Here is a 19,802-nt window from a genome sequence, read left to right as displayed (position 1 = left end):
ATGCCGAAGAGCACCTGTGTGCCAACTTTAAAGTTGATCGGACATCGGGGGCGGAAACTGGACTAGTGTGGTCTTTTTGAAATTTCTAGAGGGCGCTATAGAGACATTTCTTTATTACCCAAACGTGAGACCCAAAAATTATCAAATTTTTTAACTGTCCAAATATCCATGCCAAATTTAACAACTTTTTGAATATAATAAAGGCCCCAAAAATGCCTGCGGTTTGTGAGAATAATAATAATAATTCCTTGAAATACAATAGGTTCCTCTAGGACTAGTCGTAGCGAGGACCCTAATAATTCCTTGAAATACAATAGGTTCCTCTACGACTAGTCGTAGCGAGGACCCTAATAATAATTCCTTGAAATACAATAGGTTCCTCTACGACTAGTCGTAGCGAGGACCCTAAATATAGAGATATATAGAATTACACCGGCCAAAGTGAATAGTGAGAGACTGATTTTTTGCCAAAGGCTATTCAATACCCACATTTGGTGTGTGGGCTGGTAATGTCGAGCCCTACCTGTAAGTATGTTTCCCACCGTACTTTGCCCATGTCTGTTGTATGCAAATTTTAGGGGGGAAAAAGTATTGTTATTTCCTCAACCACCAACATTTTCGTCTCGTTAACAAAAGTTAATAGATTTAGTCATAGTCTTTATTTTCAAAAATCAGTTTTCGTCACGTCTTAGTCATAGGAAAAAAGGTTGTTAACGAACATTTTTCGGCATAGTTTTCGTCGACGAAATGAACACTGGTCTGGTCTGACCACAGGAACCTGGAGTACATCCGATCAGCAAGGAGACTCAACTCCGAACTTATTCTGTCGTCACCTTCCTTACTCCATCCTCTGTGTGGCTCTGGTCCCATATCTCCGTTGATTTCATCACTGAAGGTAATATGGTCATCCTCTCGGTCAGTGAGAGCACAACATTATATTCTTTTAACCACTGTCTTTGTTTAGTTTCCCACCCTTTTTCCTGCACAGCGGAGTTCAGTTTACCATCACCACACCTGTAATTAAGCCCCAAACACCCACTCATCCATGTCAGGTTATCCATCGTCTTACCCTGAGATTGTATGAAATTAATTTGCAGGCCGGAAGATTCCAGTGTATGAATGTAAAAAACTTTCAGCCCCCTTTTTTTTAGTTTACTAGGCAGACAAGGCACTGACTGATACCTCCAGTGTTAACTTGACAGAACTGACCGGTAAAACGCAGTGACATTGAGTTTTGAGTATGCAAATACTCGGGAATATTCCGAGCATTTGGTTTCCTGTTCCACACCATACAACTTTCCAATGATAGCATTGAGTTCTGTAGTGAACACACTGTAAAATCTGTGTCATATTTTAAAACAATGCTCCAGCAGATATAATGCTACATTACATGTCATTTAGCGGACGCTTTTATGCAAAACAACATTGCATTATAACCCATGCGTTACATTTTAGCCTGGGGAGCATTTAGGGGTTAGGTGTCTTGCTCAGGGACACATGGAGCGGCCTGGATTTGAACCGCCAGCCTTGAGGCTCCCAGCGCACCACACAACTCCATGTGCCACCATCGCCCCAGTCCTGCCCTATACATTCATAATAAACTGTTATTTAGGTGAGTGGCAACCCTGCAATTCAAGTAGGACTAACACACCATCAGGTTGATATAAGACCAGAGAGTTCAACAGATAATGGGGACATGCTTATGTGGCACCCTGGACATTTTAAGGACTGCCATTGTTTGTTTAAATTGTATTGTTTAGTGCCATTCCCTGTCATTTTTTGTGTTTGTTTTGATTATTGTGTTCAAAAACCCTTTGTGTGACTTTTTGAGCCTGCCTCTTTCCCCCTGGAGTGGCTACGGGACAGCACTCGTTTCCGCCAGCAGGTGGCGGTAGTGGGTTTAGTAGGCCAGACGGGCGCTGTAACACTTCCACAGAGCAAGTGACTCCGGCTAACGTCAGGAAGTACAGACAATTGTTGTTCTGATTTTGAGTGCCCTGTCTGTCTGTTATCATTGCAGGTGAGCAAATGTATATGTATGTTAAGTTCGCCCGTTTTTGGTGGTTGCATGTTTTAATATTTAAATGTAGCATTTCGGCGACGATTAACGAGAGTAGTTAGCAGTCTGAGGTTGTCCCGCGCTAGTGTTAAGCGCCATTGCGCCTCCGGTATCCTGTTTTGAATGTTCATATGTTAAACAGAGCAAGTGACTCCGGCTAACGTCGGGAAGTACAGACAGTTGTTGTTCTGTTCTTCAGTGTGCTGTCTGTCTGTTATCATTGCAGAATAAAAAAACACCTGAATGGAGCCTGTTGCAGTGTGTGTAACACTTACATTTATGAGGTGTGACCAACAGATCCATGGTCTTTTGGGAGAGACTGGGCCACACTGTAGACAACTCCTTCCTTAACTCGGCATCAGATAAGCACTGGGCTACCATGCCTGAAAAATCCATAAAGACACACTTAAAACCATGTTTATTAAATCACATGTCATACACCATCAATGGCACCATATACATTAATTAGTCATATTACACTGGTTGGGAAAAGGTGGTCTGCATGATATGTAATTTAAACATATATGTATAAACATAATATGGAACTGTACTGAGTGTGGGCTGAAAACAAGAAGCTTCCAGCACATTGTAATGTGAGCAGCTTGTTGATTAGGAGTGTGTCTACTACTGCAACATGCATCCAAAGGTACTTTGTCTCGGCTGTTGTTTATTTTGTATAGCCCAAAATCGCAAATTACAAATTTGCCTCAGAGGGCTTTACAGTCTGTACACATGCAACATCCTCTGTCCCGAAACCCTCACATCGGCACAGGAAAAACTCCCCAAAATATGAAAAAAAACCTTCAATGGGGAAAAAAAGGGAAGAAACCTTAGGGAGAACGTCAGAGGAGGGATCCCTCTCCCGGGATGGACAGACTGCAATGGATGTCATGTGTGCAGAATAAACAATGTAAAAGATGTACAATACATTCAATTTCTCTAACAGAAATGATACAAGTAATTGCAAGTAGCAGAACAGGTGTACAGCAGGACCACTGCAGGGACAACAACCATCCACAGAGTACCCTGGGATCAAACTGCTAGTTCTGATTAATGGAAGCTTGAAGCATTATTTTGTCAGCTTGTAGCAGCGTTGACCAGCAGTACCATGAACCAGCAGTACCATGAATGAGTTGTGGTTTCTCAGTTGGCCTCTAAAATGACAATAAATTTCAGCATTTTCAAGGAGTCAAGTCATTTCTATTCTGTGGTATTCTAATGATGTGTTGTACGTTTCACTGACCTGAGGCCAGTTTGATCTCCAGGGCCGTGCGAATCAGGGCCATCAGGGTGGAGGTGAAATGGACGCTGTTGTCATCAGCAATGGGCATGTTCATTTTAACGAGGCGCTAAGAAGAGGACACGAGTGGTGAGACATTAGATCACTCACTGATAGCACGCAGGCCCAACAGACAATTCATCCAGAGAAATCAATCTGTGTGCTGCTGTGATCAAATAGCATCCATCTAAGCATGAAGCACATTAAAGATTCTATGTCAAATTTAGTTGAAAATGTACAGGTTTGTTCATAATGATGAAATGTGTCAGAGCACAGAAAGCCTTCTCTAACCGTACGTACACAGGAGAAAAAAACTAGACATTCACATTCAATGATGTTGGATACAGAATGAACTATGCTGTAAGTCAAAGTGCACTGGTGCAAGACTGACATTGATCAAAAAAAGGTGGAGAGGAGGCACGTAACGCATAACCAGGAAGGTGCATCAACAGTTGCAGGAGCTCGACTCTGTGGTTGCCATCCCAATAATTACAGTTAGGGGGTTGACAGTCCTATACAGTGAAGGTGGAATCTGGTAATAAAGACCGTCCATTCCCCCACCAGGCCCTGTCAGCCTTTGAAGGAGGACTTTGTTCATATCAAACTAATGGCACCAGCAGAAGCATATGAAATGCTGTGTGATTGTTGTAAGAGTTGAGCTCCCCTGAACACAAAAAGCATGTATATGTGCCATCAGTGGTAGTGCAGAAAGTAAGAAACATCACAGTCAGTATGAGACAGAGATGAAGAGCTCAGGAACAAACTCTAACACACTTCTACAACAACGGCCAGTTGCATGTGTTCACACATTCACCAGCACATACATACATGTACATCTGCAGGCTGCCCAATTAGTAAAGGCCGATGTGATCTCACAGAAATAGGTGAAATGACTACAATCTATTAACACTGCATTACATGATGGTGGCATGTATGTATAAAATACGTGCACACCACCATGTAAACATTTAAATTAAATGCTCGGTCTAGTTAACACTGCATTTTTAAGTTGTGGAAATAAAACACCACGGTTTGGGTTTAAACAAATGCCTTTGTGATGCTTCCGTAGTGTGCGTACATTTTCAAAATCTTTGTTTGACTTTTTGTTTCCTTGGGGACACCGACACTGGTGTCATGGGTGAAATGTTTGAACCACCCTCCTACCGATACTGACTTATTTTTTACAACCTTGAAATGTTGTCTTTCAAACTATAAAATATGAACTATATGTATATGTCACTAAAACATCACATGCTCATCATTGTCATTCATGTTTTTCTGTGAGAGCAGAGTGATTAAAAAAGGTTTTAGACCAAATCTTTACTTAACTCAACTCTTTACAGCCACACAGTGTCCATATTGATTTCATGCGGCTCATCTACACCTGGTATTACACTGCTTACATCTGCCCACATTTTAAGTAGATCTTAACATAATTTGGTGGGTGCAGCATGTGGACTAGTCAACCTGGTAAATCCCCAAAAACTATGCAAGGTAAGTAGTCTATTGGCCCTTCACTATGGCTGGCATCTATAGTAGGCCGACCCAGACAGTGTTCTATCTGGACCCTGGACCTACAATTGATAGAACATTGAGAGTTATTCAATTGAATAACTAGCGCAGCCATTTCTTTTGTAAACTTCTCTTTCAGCGCTCCCTCTACTACTGCATGCAGCTAATCAGAGTTTGTGAAAAAGCTTGCTAGGACTACTCCTTCCCCAGCTGCCCTTGGTTGTTATGTAACCCCACTCAAATACGTTATTGTTGTCAACTCCCTTCAACTTGTTGAACAAATCTTGAAATCAATGAATGTGAATACAAATGAAATTTACTTCTGCCCGTGATTAGATTGCAATTTAGTCAGACCACTGTGAGAAATCGATGAGTGTAATCACATTGTTGGAAGTTTTCCTGATTTAGATAGTTATACAGATATCACTTGTTATTAACAGGTGAAAATGCTGTATTTTCTCAGTTATCTCAATCAAAATTTAGCCATTTTTTTCCTAAAAATATATAGCATTGACATAGTTGTATTAATGCTGTGCAGCAAAAACATTCTAATACAAAAACAAATGCACAAAATAGTACACATTCACACAAATATTTCCAACAGTGGAAAGAGGAGATGAGAGAGTGAAAGAGATGGGGACCAAAGTCAAAAGCACAGAGAAAGCATTGCTTGAAACAGAATAGCAACACACACCCACACATACTGCTCCACAAAATAAAATCCAAACTAGGGTGCACAATTAAAATGAAATGATATTCATATGACACATGGGAGCAGATTTCCTCTATAAACATAAAAGTATATATGCTAATCAAAAATACTTTATATCTCCATATTTGATTAGCAATAAGGTATAAGCCAAAACAAAAGAACAGTAAAGACTATAGAGGGCTTATATAAAGGCTTATATAAAATTAAAGAGCACTAGAAAAATAAATAAACGCGGGAACATTTTAGAGCACAAACATTTGCTTGAGTTCACGCCAATGGGAGAGAGACTGTTGAGCAAAGGGAAGAAGGTGGAGGAGGGGGGTGTCTACCTTGTAGGCGACTCTTGGCGGACATTTCTTTCCCAAACCTAAGGGTGGGGACATGTGGAGCAGCATCTGATACATATCAAGGTACTTGATACGGCCACTTTAAAGGGTAGGAAATAAAATGTTAAAAAAAGCAAATAGGAGGATGGGGAGATGTAAAGGAAGGAAAGAACAAATGGCAGAAACCAACAGAAAAAGAGAATAATGGAAAGGAAAAACAGAAATCTGTTAATAGATTTTCTAGAGTGAGATGTGATGTGGATGTCATCCTCGGCCTGTGTTAGGAAACAGGGATGCATCATTGTGGAGCTCAGAATCCCTGACAGGAAACATGAAATGGTAAAGAGTGAGTTTGGTAGGAGGGCAGAGAAGAAGTGAGGATGGGTTGACCCAACACACAGAATGCTAATGAGGGAAGATAAACAGGGATGCCTGCATGCTAGCAGACATCCCACTGGTAATTCAACCAGGGTTCACAGAGACAAAGATTTCAATGCCAGCTTAAGCTTTGGCTTGGAATAATGCCCTGCTTCATGAAAATATCAGATGAGATTCTATTGATTTGTATATTATTTGTATCTATGTAGTCCAATACCACATAACATAAACCTGCCTCAAGGCTTTACAATCCGCATTGCATACCACTGCCTATTGCTTAACCTCCAATGCAGTGATTTTAAGCTTTGGAGGGTAAGTATATCTCCTCTGGATACATTGCAGGTGGCAGAAAGAAGGCATGGCAGAAAGATTTTGGGACGATGGCGTGGCTTTGAAAGCTTTGTTTCCACTTCGGCAAAATCAACCAAAGCCAGTCAGTTTGAGGGGCGAGTGCTAGTGTAACGATGATATTATTGGTGCACAGCAATTCAGTTAAGTCTTTTGGCATAAAAATTCACAAAGCACCCTAATAACGGAAATATCTGTTATATGCAAACCTTGTATGCTACCCTATTTGGGCAGTTCTTTCCTAAGCCCAGGGGGGGTGAGATAATGCGTAACAAATGGTACATATCCTTATAGGAAATCCGTCCGCTGTGGAAAAGAACAAGCACATAAATACAGAAACATTCAAGACAGCTTGAAATAAATCAATGATCATCAGGGGATTGACTGCATTCAACAAGGTACAGGAGTAAAGTTAGGCTGTTTGCTCATCCCCACTTTACTTTTTATTCCAAGGGGCCGAGAAGAAGGCGTGAACATACCATGCAGCCGGGTCATACTCGGCCCAAACCCGGATGAACTCATCGAGGTGATGAGGTCCTAGGATGGAGGAGTCTCTGGTTAGGTATTCAAAGTTGTCCATTATGACAGCCACAAACAGGTTCAGCATCTGGAACACAACCATTATGTATAGTATAAGCTTTGACCATGTCGCAACAATAAAGCGATAAATAGTTATTTTCATTCAGCGGATCTCAATGACATCAGCATGATCAGGAAAGCCCCTGGTGCAGGTAATTTAAACAGTGAACAGTGCCAACATTTAAAGGAGCCATGTTAGGCCATTTTAGCACAAGTTGATGTGGTTCTTTGTGGTCGGAATGAAATGTCTAAAACAGGGGTGCCCAAAAGGTAGATCACGATCCACCGGTCGATCGCCAAGGCAGTGCTGTTAGATTGTCTGCCAAAAAAAGTCACCTAACCAAAGATAAATGCTAATGCTAATTATCAATCCTTGCTCACTAAGGGACACATTTAATGTCATTCAAAAGCAACCCTGGCTGAATACAATCAGTGCAAGTCATCCGAGTAAGGAAATTACACTTCCCCGTTCTGACAGATGACAGGCTCGTAGGGCGGAAAATCACTGTCAAAATTCAAAAGCGCAAATAAGGTTCATGCCCGCAAGCAAAAGTCCAGACCGGTCCGTGTTGGTAAAATGAAGTCTGAATCTGTGAATATCTTGCAAACTTTCAATACGGATAGATATTGGAAAATTGAAATTATGAGATAAGATATGCGTAGGCTCCTTCATAGTTCGGTAAAGTTAGCAAGATATTTACAGAGATACCATGGTGACTGGCTCCGCCCCTTTACTGTCAAAAACAACAACAGCGAGCGTGCAGAAAACACCTTTGAGCGCGAGGAGAGATTAGCCGTTTAATTTACGCACGCGCATGAACCTTATTTGCGCTCTCGAATTTTGACAGTGATTTTCCGCCATAGGCTCATTGTGTTTTGTAACTCGCCTATGCAGCTCTTCGGTTCCATTTGGTTACGGCTACTACGTTTGCCCAATTACTAGCCACTCCCACACTCATACTTTGGTCAAAATACCACAATGACCATTATTCGAGAATACAGGATTCAAAAGGATGCTTCTTAATGTCTTGAACCCAGAGCTTGTCGGCAAACCTCAGAACTGCCAAACGACTAGTTTTTATTAGTTAATTAATGAATTATTAATTCATTACAACAAACACGTATGTTGTTTTCTTCCATCATTTGGGGGTTGGTAGATATGCAGACAGCCTCTTTAAGATGCACATAGCAAAGTTTTCATGATATGTCTCTTTAAGGGAAAAAGCTCTGAATCATTCACTTTTTTCACAAATCCACAAATTTCCATATACATAAAAATTATACCAACAATTTTAACTTGTGCAAATAGTCTGGGTCTTGATCAAAGTTAACTTAAAACTGTAAAAAAGATTATTTGGTTTCATAGAATTAACAGAACATTTAGTAATAAACTTAATGTGAGTTTACATTGAGGCAAATCAGCTTCATTGACACTCCTAAAATAACATCCTACCTGACAGCATATACACGGTCAACTGTAACAGTGGCTAAATGCAGTTTCTGTACTTACCAGGAAAGAGCAGAGGAAGATGAAAGAGACAAAGTAGAAGTATGCAAAATCACTGCCACACTCGTTCCCATGGGACCCCGAATGCTCGTCACAGGCTCGCTGACTCAGACAGGATAACATTATCTCGTGCCAGGCCTCACCAGTTGCACTCCTGATGCAAAAACAAAGAATTGAAAAATTTTGAACTGTGAATGGATTAATTAATACATGAAAAAATAAAATGTCAAATAATTTAGACTGAACAGAAGTTGAATTTAAAATGTTTAAAGTGTGCTAGAAGATGAGTTGACTTTGTTTTTATGTTGCTTTACCAATGCTTTAATATGCATATATTATATATATATATTATATATTTATTATCTATTCAAGATGCATGATTGAATAAGTAGCGTCCTTTTAATGATTTTATTATGAAACTAAAATTAAAATGTCAGAATCAATCTGAAGCCAATAATGGGGCTGGACTTATGAAGAATAATTCTTCAGAAAGATAGCTCATTTGATGTAAGTATAAAAAGTTATCTCCATGACCCTTGTCACATTTTATTTCCTGTTTAATTTTGAATTTTCCTTGTGTCTTCACTATCTGCCCTAGTGTATTTTCTCTACCTCTGTGATTGTCTGCGTTGTCCCTGTTTTTCTTGTGTGTCCAATCACCTGCACCTCCCCTGTGTATTTAAACCATGCGTGTTTCTTGTCTCCTTGTCTGATTGTTTAGTAATTTTTGGTAAGTCTTCTTGGTTGTCTTGTAATCCTGGTCCCTGTTGACATTTCAAATAAGAGTAGGTATTCAAAGAATAAAAGGACTAGCATTCATAAATGAGAAACGGTCTAAACCTTTGACCTAGGGCTGCACGGTATGGTCAAAAATCCATATCACGGTATTAAGAAACATTCTGAAGGTGTCCTGGTATATCACGGTATTTCTTTTTCAAGTAAACACATTAATTCATTGCCCCCCAAAACGACCGCAGCGACCCGAACAGCTGTTGCTGCCTATCTGACTATCGAAGTTTGAACAGCATAACCACCCATAAGAAATATCCCCTGCCGCTGATTAACCCAGCCGTCGAACCGCTGGCTGGAGCCACGATCTTCTCAAAGCTGGACCTTCGCAACGCGTATCACCTGGTGCATATTCTTGAAGGGGATGAGTGGAAGACGGCATTCCAACACCCCTCTCGGCCACTTTGAGTATTTGGTCATGCCGCTTGGACTAACCAAAGCTCCTGCAGTATTCCAGGCATTAGTGAACGACGTACTCCGAGATTTTCTCAACCTCACTGTATTTATGTACTGGGATGACATTCTCATCTATTCTGCAGATTTGTTGGAGCACCAGCGTCATGTCCAGATGGTCCTCCAATGCCTACTGGAGAACAAGCTGTTTGTGAAGGTGGAGAAATGTGAGTTCCCTCTGTTCGGTTCTTGGGGTTCATTATTGAGACGGGCCAGGTGAGGGCGGCGCCAGAGAAAGTAAAGACAGTAACAGAGTGGCCGCTTCCCTCCTCTCTGAAACAGCTCCAGCAGTTCCTGGGGTTTGTGAACTTCTACCATTGTTTTATCAGGAACTACAGTACGCTTGCAGCCCTTCTCACAAGACTCACCTCCTCCTGGCGGCCTACTTCCTTGATCTATCAAAACTTCCCTCCTGGCGGCCTACTTCCTTGATCTATCAAAACTTCCCTCCACACAAGAGATGGCGGAAATTATGGTCAACAAGGTGTTCCAGCTCCATGTAATTCCAGTGGACATTGTGCTCAACCGCGGCCCAGAGTTCGCTTACCAGGAATTCGGCCGGGCCCTCGGCGCAATCATCAGTTTGTCATCTGGGTTCCACCCCCAGTCTAATGGGCAGACAGAGGGGCTGAATCAGGAGTTGGAGGCCTCCGCTCTGTGGCCGCGTCAAACCCTTCTAGCTGGAGTAGTCATCTGTCCTGGGTGGAATATGTCCATAAGTCGCGTACAACTTCGGCCACTGGTTGCTCGCCGTTCAAGGTCTCTCTGGGATACCACCCCCCCTATTCCCCTCGCAGGAGGTCGAAATAGCCGTTCCCTCGGTGCGGCTCCACATCCGTTGCTGTAGGAGGGTGTGGTGGGAGACACGGGCGGCCCTCCTCCATACAGCGGAAGAAAATAAGAAGGTGGCAGATCGCCGCCGCAGCCCTGCTCCTTGCTACCAGGTCGGGGAAAGGGTGTGGTTGTCGGCCAAAGACATCCCGCTTAGGACGGAATGACGGAAATTGTCCCCCCGGTTCATTGGCCTGTTTGAGATCCTGCGAATTATTAACCCATCGGTGGTTCGTCTAAGACTGCCCTCATCCTTAAAGGTCCACCCGACGTGTATCATTGATCAAACCGGTGTGCACCAGTCCCCTGTGCCCGCCGTGGAGGCTCTCGTTGAGGGGAGGGTCCCTGTCTGACCCGTTGGGTTGGGCCTTTGGTTTTTCCCTCCTAGTCTCCCTCCCTCTTGTGTTTGTCTTTCCCCTGTGTTTGTTTTGCCATGTGTTTTGTTGTGGGTGTGTTCTTGGTTCCACCTCCAGACGCCGCCCATTGCCATTCCCCGAGCAGTACACAGTTGAGACCAACGAGGACTCGTCTACGGCTCTATTTCAACCTCGGCCCCACAGGCTTGGGTTGTCAGTCCGTTTCGTCTATTTCCCTGGTAGTCACCACTGCCATTTTGTGAGTTAATGTGCCTGACCTCGTGCCTTACTGAGTTCCTCTCTCTCCCTGTCGGTAGAGTAACGGTACACCTCTTGCCTCCGGTGTCGAGCCACGGGACTCATGCCGGGACCTGCCTGCCTGCCTCCGGTGTTGAGCCACGGGACTCACGTCGTGAACTGTATTGTTGGAGGCAACGGATACATTTGGTAACCCCATCCGGTGATTGTATTTTAGGTTCTAATCCGTGTTTTCTTAATTATACCAAGCATTTTCCTTGATTATTGAGTCTTTATTCCGACATCTTATTATTCTTATTTCTCTCAGCTATTTAAACCGAGGTTTAAATATTATTATTAATAATATTATTGTTCAGCTCCTTCAGCTTTTTAGTGTGCTTACTTGCCGGCTTGTGCCGGCGTGTTGTTAGCTCAACGATGTTTTATAAACTGCTGCAGATTACATTAATCCATCTGCGTAAAGAAGCTCTAAAACCTCACAACCTTCAAGCCCCTGCTCTCCACACATCCAAAGCCATTCTTTTCTCTCCCGGCTCTCTCTCTCTGTCTCTCTCTCTCTCTCTCACATGCACACAAACACACACAACCCCGCCCCCCTAAACGCTTTCACTGGACAGGCACACAGTAGGAAACCAGAACATCATAACATTGTCCCACACAGCAGCTAACAGCGGGGTTGCTACAATATAAAACTCGCGGGCAGCACTAACATTAAACTTTCATATTAAGGTGGGGGCCACAAAATATCGTCCCGAGGGCCGCAATTGGCCCGCAGGCTGCGAGATTGAGACCCCTGATTTAAACGTTAAAATGTTGACAAAAGTCTAAACTATTTTATAAAACAAATAGCTTGTTGATATCTATTATACTTTTTTCATAATGACTAATTATGTTTCAATAGTTTTTGGGTCCGTTTCTGAGTTTTACATTATTGTGTATTGCATTTCTTAGTGGAGCCGTCTCAGAATTCAGTAAAAAGAAATATGGCACTTTATGGACACAATATTCACTTTTCAAGCTTCATTTTTAGATCAAAACGATGCGGTGCTTGTACTGGTCGGATTCATACGAGTATGGAATCCCAGTTATTTACTTTTGTCCTGAGGAGCCCGAGAGTGAGAAAAATTCTGTCTCAAGCTCAATAGGCTCTAATACAAATCTGCCGACATATTTCTTTAAAAAAAACAGAAGGTAGGTGTTTTAAAACTGCTAGTAGAGCAGTTTTAAAACACGGAGAGACATGTAAACTATACTAATGCGTTCGCTAGAGTTTTGTGTCTCGCAAAGTCACATTATTTTTCACATAGTTTTACTCCAGGGGACATTTGTTTGAGGTGTGGATTCTGTGTAAATCACTATCTCTGCCCCTGTGAGCTCGTTATTGACCGCAGCTGCTCCGTCACGGATACTCGCTCACGCCCACTCTGTCTGTGACTCACAGCTGATCCATATTAGCTGATTAGTGCAGTGACATGACCTGAAGGCATTCAGGTCTTACAGAGGACATTTAGTTCTCTCCACCCCCCCCCCTCCCCCTGAACTCTTTTCTCTTGTATTTGAGGTGTAAATTCTGTGTAAATGGCTGTTTTAAACTCTGCCCTGCTTTATATAATAAATTGTATAGGCCTATCGACCGGCCCCCAAGTGCGGCCTTTGCCCGGTATGCCAGATTACCAGTCCAGCCCTGCAGCTATGCTTTCTGTAAACAGACTAACATCATTTCAAAATAAACCCACCATGGAGGGAAATCTTTCTGTGTGTTGATGAGGCCCATCAACTAACAACTTCTTAGTTTTCTTAGCTTAGGGCGACTGTGGGTGAGTGGGGAGGGTGGCCGTCCTCCAATCAGAGGGATGGCGGTTTAATCCCAGGCCCGGCTAACCCGCATGATGATGTGTCCTTCGGCAAGACACTTAACCCTAGCATTGCGCCTCTAGCTGTGACTACAGTGTGTGAATGATAGTTACTGATGGGCAGGTGCCACTGTGTATGGTAGGTCCTGTCATTAGTGTATGAATGGGTGTGAATGGGTGAATGTCTAGTCGTGTTAAAGCGCTTTGAGTGGTCAGAAGACTAGAAAAGCGCTGTACAAATCCATTTTATCAAGTCAATTTAGTTTGTCATTCAAACTAAATGGACTTGGTAAACCCCACCCCCCCTCCTCAGCAAATTTTTCAGCTTTAATAACTATCTGTATCTTAACCATGAAGCACAGAATGAAGCTTTTGTTAAAATACAAACTGCTCTTTCAAATACTAATAAAACTAGTACTTCTTCTACTGCTACTACCACTAGTACAACTATGACTAGTACTACAATTTGTATTACTACAAAAATACATTTTTTAATGTCAGTTTTTATTATTTCTGTATTTTTTTCTCACATTTTGTTTTTTTTGCAATTCTTTCAAGTTCATTTCAGCTCTTCTAATTTCTGTATTTTCAGCAATTTTTATAATTATTAATTTACTTTTCATTTCTGTATTTTAAGCAACTATCTAAAATTAATTTCAGCTTTATGTATTCCAACGCATTTTCAGCAGGAAATGCATTTTCTAGTTAATAATCAAATCATACATATAATAATAGATTAGTATATATTACTGCTACAAGCAGTGGTGTAGTCTACATGTTACGCAGGTATACATCATATACCCATTTGGAAAAGTCACGGAACGTTTTGCTTGTTGTGACAGAACGTTCTAACTGTCATTCATAAATTTCATAAACGTCACGCGTGCACGGTTTACTGCAGGAGATGACTATAGCGATCCCCCTGTCAACCGGCCGGTGCCTTTACCCCCCTCACTTGCTCTGGGACAGGTGAGTGTGATGCTATGAGGGGATAATCACAGTATACCAAGTACAAAAATGTAGACTACACCACTGGCTATAAGTACAGTTTTGTGGGAAAATACAATCCTTTATAAAGTAAGTATTTGTCTTCCAATAGCAGGTCTAAATTCATGGTCTCTTATACCTGAATAGCAGCATGAGAGCTTGGAGGAAAGTACGAAAGTTGTTGTGGTGATTGATAGCTGTATCCTCATTCAGCGCAATGTTGCCAAACACCTAGAGCACACAGTGAGGAAAATTGATTTGTGGGTCTTTTGTGTGCAAAAGAAGTTTTTCACATTTGGGCCAAATCACTTCAATGATGAACAACTACATGAATATTATGACCTCTCTTACCACAGCAGAGCGGCATTTCTCACCTGCATCCCAATGATGGCATAAATGAAGAACAGCATAGCAATCAGAAGGCAAACATAAGGCAGGGCCTAAAGGACAGGAAACACGTGTAATTAATAATAGTCATCATAAATCCCTCCTTGACTAAAATACACACAAGCGTTTTGATGGGGGGGACATGTTTGTGTCATTGGACTGTCTTTGGTTAGGATCCTAAACAGTTAGTGGCAGCTGCTGGAGATATACTTCCTCATACTCAACATGTTCTTTTGAGGTAAATCAACTTACCATCAAGAATACTTGACTAGCCCTTTATTAAAATAATTAGGTTCTAAAAGTTGTAAAAACGGTGTAGCTGAATCCATTATGTTATGTTCCTGTTCATGAGAACGAGGCCAAGACAATACCCAGGGTTGTGGGGTATTGCTAAAGGAAACACCAGTGGTGGATGAATGAATTGTGCCTTAAACACTGTCCACTTCCCTTCAAATATCTATTCTTGCAATAGACAAAATTATCAGTTGAGTCATGATTGTGTACATTCATATGCGGCAAGTTGTCAGTCAAGTGACAAGCTTGACGCACAGCTGGATCTACTGCTCTCCCAAGAAAAATATTTGGACGAATCCAGTGTATATGCATAAACAATGCTCCACCGTCCACAACGGACACATGATGTTTTGAGGCAGCCGTTGTGCAAACACATAGTACACTGTAAAAAAAGATCCTATTTTTACAGAAAATAACTTTATAATTTTACAGTAATTTTTCTGTTTTTTAAAATTATGTGCAAAACTCTTTAAAAATAAAGATATTATCGGTAAATTAACAGTCCAACTGTAAATTTAAGTACTATGCTAATAATGACAAATTAAATGTTTTTCTCATTTTTTACGGAAGAAATACTGTAAGTATTTTACTGTTTTCCTAAATGACATTCAAAAACTGTCTTCCAAACAAAAACCATAAAATGAACGTAAAATAACTTAATTAAAATACAGTGCGAGAACCATAAATTTACAGGAATTTTCCATAACAATTTTACACAGAAAAGAAAAGATTTGTCCTGTAGTATTTCGATGAAACACCTTTAATAAAGGGTATTTTATATATGCGCATGTATATATATAGTTTATATATGTCCGCATTTATATCAACATGGTGGTGTGGTGGTTAGCACTGTCGCCTCAGAGTAAGAAGGTCCTGTGTATGACTACGCCACAGTGCATGTTCTCCCCCAAAAATGTAAATGGTTACTCTAAATTGACTGTTGGTGAGTGGATGCGAGTGTGAATGGTTGTTTGTGTCTGTTTTAGCCCTGTGATTGGCTGGCAACTACAGGACAAATATAATATTGTTTTATTGCAAAACATTTGTTGATATCACTGTATTGAAGGTTTTTGATCGTAATTATACAGAGAAAATCTATAAAATAAATGTGTTTCTCTGTAAAATTGTTAAGGAAAATTCCTGTTTGGGAAAGTGTACATGTCAGTGTTTATCTGATAATGAGTACCTTGAAGGACTGGACAAAGGTCCACAGCAGGATGCGAATGGTGTAGCCCTGTCTTAGCAGCTTGATGAGCCGAGCAGCTCTGAAGAGCCTCAGGAAGCTCAGGTTCAGCAGTTTGTCCTGTTAGATGCAAACGGGACATCAAATCCACTTAGAAATCACAGATAAAAACACAGACTGATCAGGGTTGAATTGTTTAATGAGTCACTTCAGCTGATTAGAAAATATCTTTTTGCTCTCTCCCTTTGACAAGTGGGATTGAGTAGAATTTACAATGCCTAGGTGTTGAGACATTAATAATCCCAGTACAGATGAATGTGGTCACAATAGTAACGTTACTTATTCATTTCGTTAGTCACGTATTGTATTTATCCGTTGTTTGTTTCTGCATTTGGGAATTTAATAAAAAGATATTCGACTTTGATCAGGCATATACAGCCATATGGTTTGCATGGATAAAGTATACAAGTTTCCATGAGATTAATTGTTTGTGTACTCAAATGAATTGTACCTGCAGCCTAAATATCTGGGTGCATCAGAGATTCAAGTCTTTTAACATGAAATAGAGCATAGATCACAAAATTGCGTGATTCAAGGTTGGAGGCATAATCCTTAACAGACTAGAAGCATGTAGACCTTCTTTGGTGTGGACATTTAGCCAGAGCAGGCTATGTGCTTTGCTTATTAAAACGTGATCTTGCTGTGATCCTTAAAGAAGCACCTCATTGATTCATATTTGACAAAATCAGAAGTTATATTTGGCAGTAGCGGTAACCAAGAGGAACAAGACAGCGTTGCATACCTGTTAATATTTGTCTGTTAGTAAGCAAGGATTAGGTTATCGTTAGGTTACTGTACATCTATTACATTGTTCATTCTATACACATGACATCCATTGGATTCTGTCATTTTATAGGGATCCTTTTCTGCCGTTCTTCCTTCATCTTATATGTTAAAAATTCAAGAGCAGAGAATGGTAAAGCAAAGTCACTCACCGTGGTCTAGTGGTGTTTGGGACCAGGTCATGGCAACACCGGGGATGACAATCAACGATAGAAATGAGGAGAAAAAGAGACAAATTGCATAGGAAGGTGAGAAAAAAGGGTGGCGAGGCAGGATAAAAGGCACATTCACATGCATATAGCAAACTGATACAGTATAACACAACTAAATACACTGTGTGTAGGTGTAAATCTTGCATTTATAACAGTTAAAATTGCATTTTCTCTTCTTATTTTGAATTTGTAATGCATTTTGAATCAAGGCTTTTCCTATAAACTATTAGATATGTTAAACCAGTAACAATACTTTTTGGGATAATGACCGGTTGCATTGTAAAGGAGAAGTGCAGAAAGTGTTTGGGAATTCAAGCAGAAAAGCAAGTAATTTAATACTGTACACATGACATCCATACCATCCCTAATGTTCAGCCTGGAAGAGGATATTCAAACAACCACCATTCCCATTGCTGCCATTAAAAGCAAAACGGTCTCATTCACATACTCAGCTCCCTGGTATACCCCTGAACTACACCACATGAAAACCCGTAAGCGCCAGCTTGAAAGACAGGAAAAAAAACAGGTTTAACCGTCCATCTCCAAGCGCACTCTGACTACCTTCAACAATACAATGACACATCTCTGCCCGATCAGCACACGGCCATGCAACTGTCCTTCGCAAAATGTTTGCTGAAAGTACGTACCAAAGTAGGATTGAAGATGTAAACAACGGCCAGAATGAGAATGAGAACTCTTGCAGTGAATCAAATTGTTTTCATAACTGAGGGCTGCACGATTCCACTAGCAATGAGACATCAGTACACCTTCCTTTGTTTTCCCAAACTATGCCGTTATGCGGCCTGTTTGGATGAGTTGCAGATGTAGTGCGCTGGCCCATGGAGGAGCCAGCCACCACTCATGTATATATATTTCTTTGTACGTGGGTTTTTTAAACATGGAATATACCCAGTAATATTTGTAAAATAAGATATCTGTGCAAAATATATTCTTTTCCTGCACCTGTCTGCATGTCTTGGTTGGGCTAGGGCCAGCCTCAAGAGAGAGAAGAAGTTTAGTCAATCACTGGGTCATAAATATAAATAAATAAATGGGTCATATACAATGTAACATCGCTACACAGCTGCAGTGAGGAAACACCTTATTATAATCTATTCATTATATGATATTCAATTCAATTCATTTTATTTATGATTGATATTGTATAATTGTATATTGTAATTGTATAATTATAATAGTTACGATATTGTCAGAGTCCCACCATGACCGACACTCACTCCTCCCACTCTTTCACATTCCTCATCACCCAACCCTCTCTGCCGTTCACTATCGCCTCAGTACTAATTACACGCAGCTGCACGCCATTACGCCATGTCACCAGTTCACCACCTGCACCTCATCAGTCACCACCTTTATAAACAGCAAAGGCACATTCACTCCTTGTCTGGTCTTGTTTAATGCACTACGCTTAGACTCGCGCTCTTCTTTGGACAGTCTTGGATTACTGATTGAACTACCTTCTCACCTGTTGAAGTCCTGCTCCGCTCTCTGTTGGATTTTTGCTGAATAAACTCAGTTCCACTAACTCCAGTCGGTCTCCTGGTCATTCCGTGAAGGATATGGCATATATATCATATACTGAATATTTATATCACTTAATATGAATACAGTGACTTAATATCACTGTATGAATAAGATATCCTTATTATGTTTTGGATTAAATGTTAAAGTAATAATGCTTGTTTGATACCTTTATTTTGCATTGAATCGTCACTGGGATTTTGAAACTGATTGGCTGGCCCTACCCCAAATTCCACCACTCGCCACGGCTTGACATCTTTATATAAAGGCAATTAGTATATGATTATGAGATACGAGTTTGGTTTGTTTGCTCATTGTAATTTGGTGCTTACACTTTTTCACACATTAAGTTGCTACATTCTCAAAAAGGCCAGACAGCATGCAAAAACACTTTTATGCTTGCTCAGGGTTTATCTTATTTTTATCCTCTCTGAAGGCTGTAGTGGCATGTGTATAAACAAAGCTTAATGGGAGTATAGCAGGAGATTTTTTCTACCAATTTCTTGGCCATCCTGCTGGTGGTACTGGTGGGAGTATTTTGATTGGACATTCAATGGTGGGTTGGTTTGATCATATTGAGGAGGGGAAACCTCCTCTGACCTATTTATATACAGGTCACTCAACAGGCAGTGCCCCGTTCATCGTATGTGGCTAACTGAGTTAGCCGGATAATATTCAGGATAAGATGACGTAGACCTGTCTTTTCAGTACCCCGAAGCAGGTTTGACTAAATCACTATAGCAACATATCGAAAAACTTGAACCAGCTGGATTAGTTCTCCACTCTCCAGCTCTCTTTCTCATTGATGAAGGAGCATCGTTAGATTAACGTTTTATAGGGAGAGAATTTTCCGACATCACCCGTTATGACATTACAAGAAGATTTCCCCATTACGTTACGCGGTGAACACTGCAACCGAGCATCCACTATCCTACAGACTGTCTAAACACACCGCCTCTCATACTGTTGTGCATACTGTCTTATACTGTCCCACACACTCTCTTATACTGTCTCACAAGCTGTCTCTTATACTGTCTCACACACTCTCCCATGTCTCACACACTGTCTCATACTGTCTCTCATACTGTACGTTGTATGTTTGTACAGTGTTGCA

The 19,802-nt window shown here is 41.0% G+C and overlaps 1 protein-coding gene across 1 annotated transcript in view; it reads right to left on the bottom strand.

The window, feature by feature from the left end:
• The window catches only part of cacna1ba (calcium channel, voltage-dependent, N type, alpha 1B subunit, a), a 167,766-nt gene that overhangs the window by 40,996 nt on the left and 106,968 nt on the right, over positions 1-19,802 (bottom strand). The window contains 9 exon segments of the mRNA XM_062562322.1: positions 2,335-2,442; positions 3,303-3,408; positions 5,892-5,988; positions 7,094-7,221; positions 8,704-8,854; positions 14,367-14,458; positions 14,602-14,667; positions 16,095-16,211; positions 17,087-17,092. Of these exon segments, the coding sequence (XP_062418306.1) occupies positions 2,335-2,442; positions 3,303-3,408; positions 5,892-5,988; positions 7,094-7,221; positions 8,704-8,854; positions 14,367-14,458; positions 14,602-14,667; positions 16,095-16,211; positions 17,087-17,092 (871 nt within the window).

This window comes from Pungitius pungitius, chromosome 5 (assembly GCF_949316345.1).
Source record: "Pungitius pungitius chromosome 5, fPunPun2.1, whole genome shotgun sequence".
Taxonomy (NCBI): Eukaryota; Metazoa; Chordata; class Actinopteri; order Perciformes; family Gasterosteidae; genus Pungitius; species Pungitius pungitius.
The sequence above is the reverse complement of the archived record's forward strand: the minus strand, read 5'-3'. Positions and strand labels throughout refer to the sequence as shown.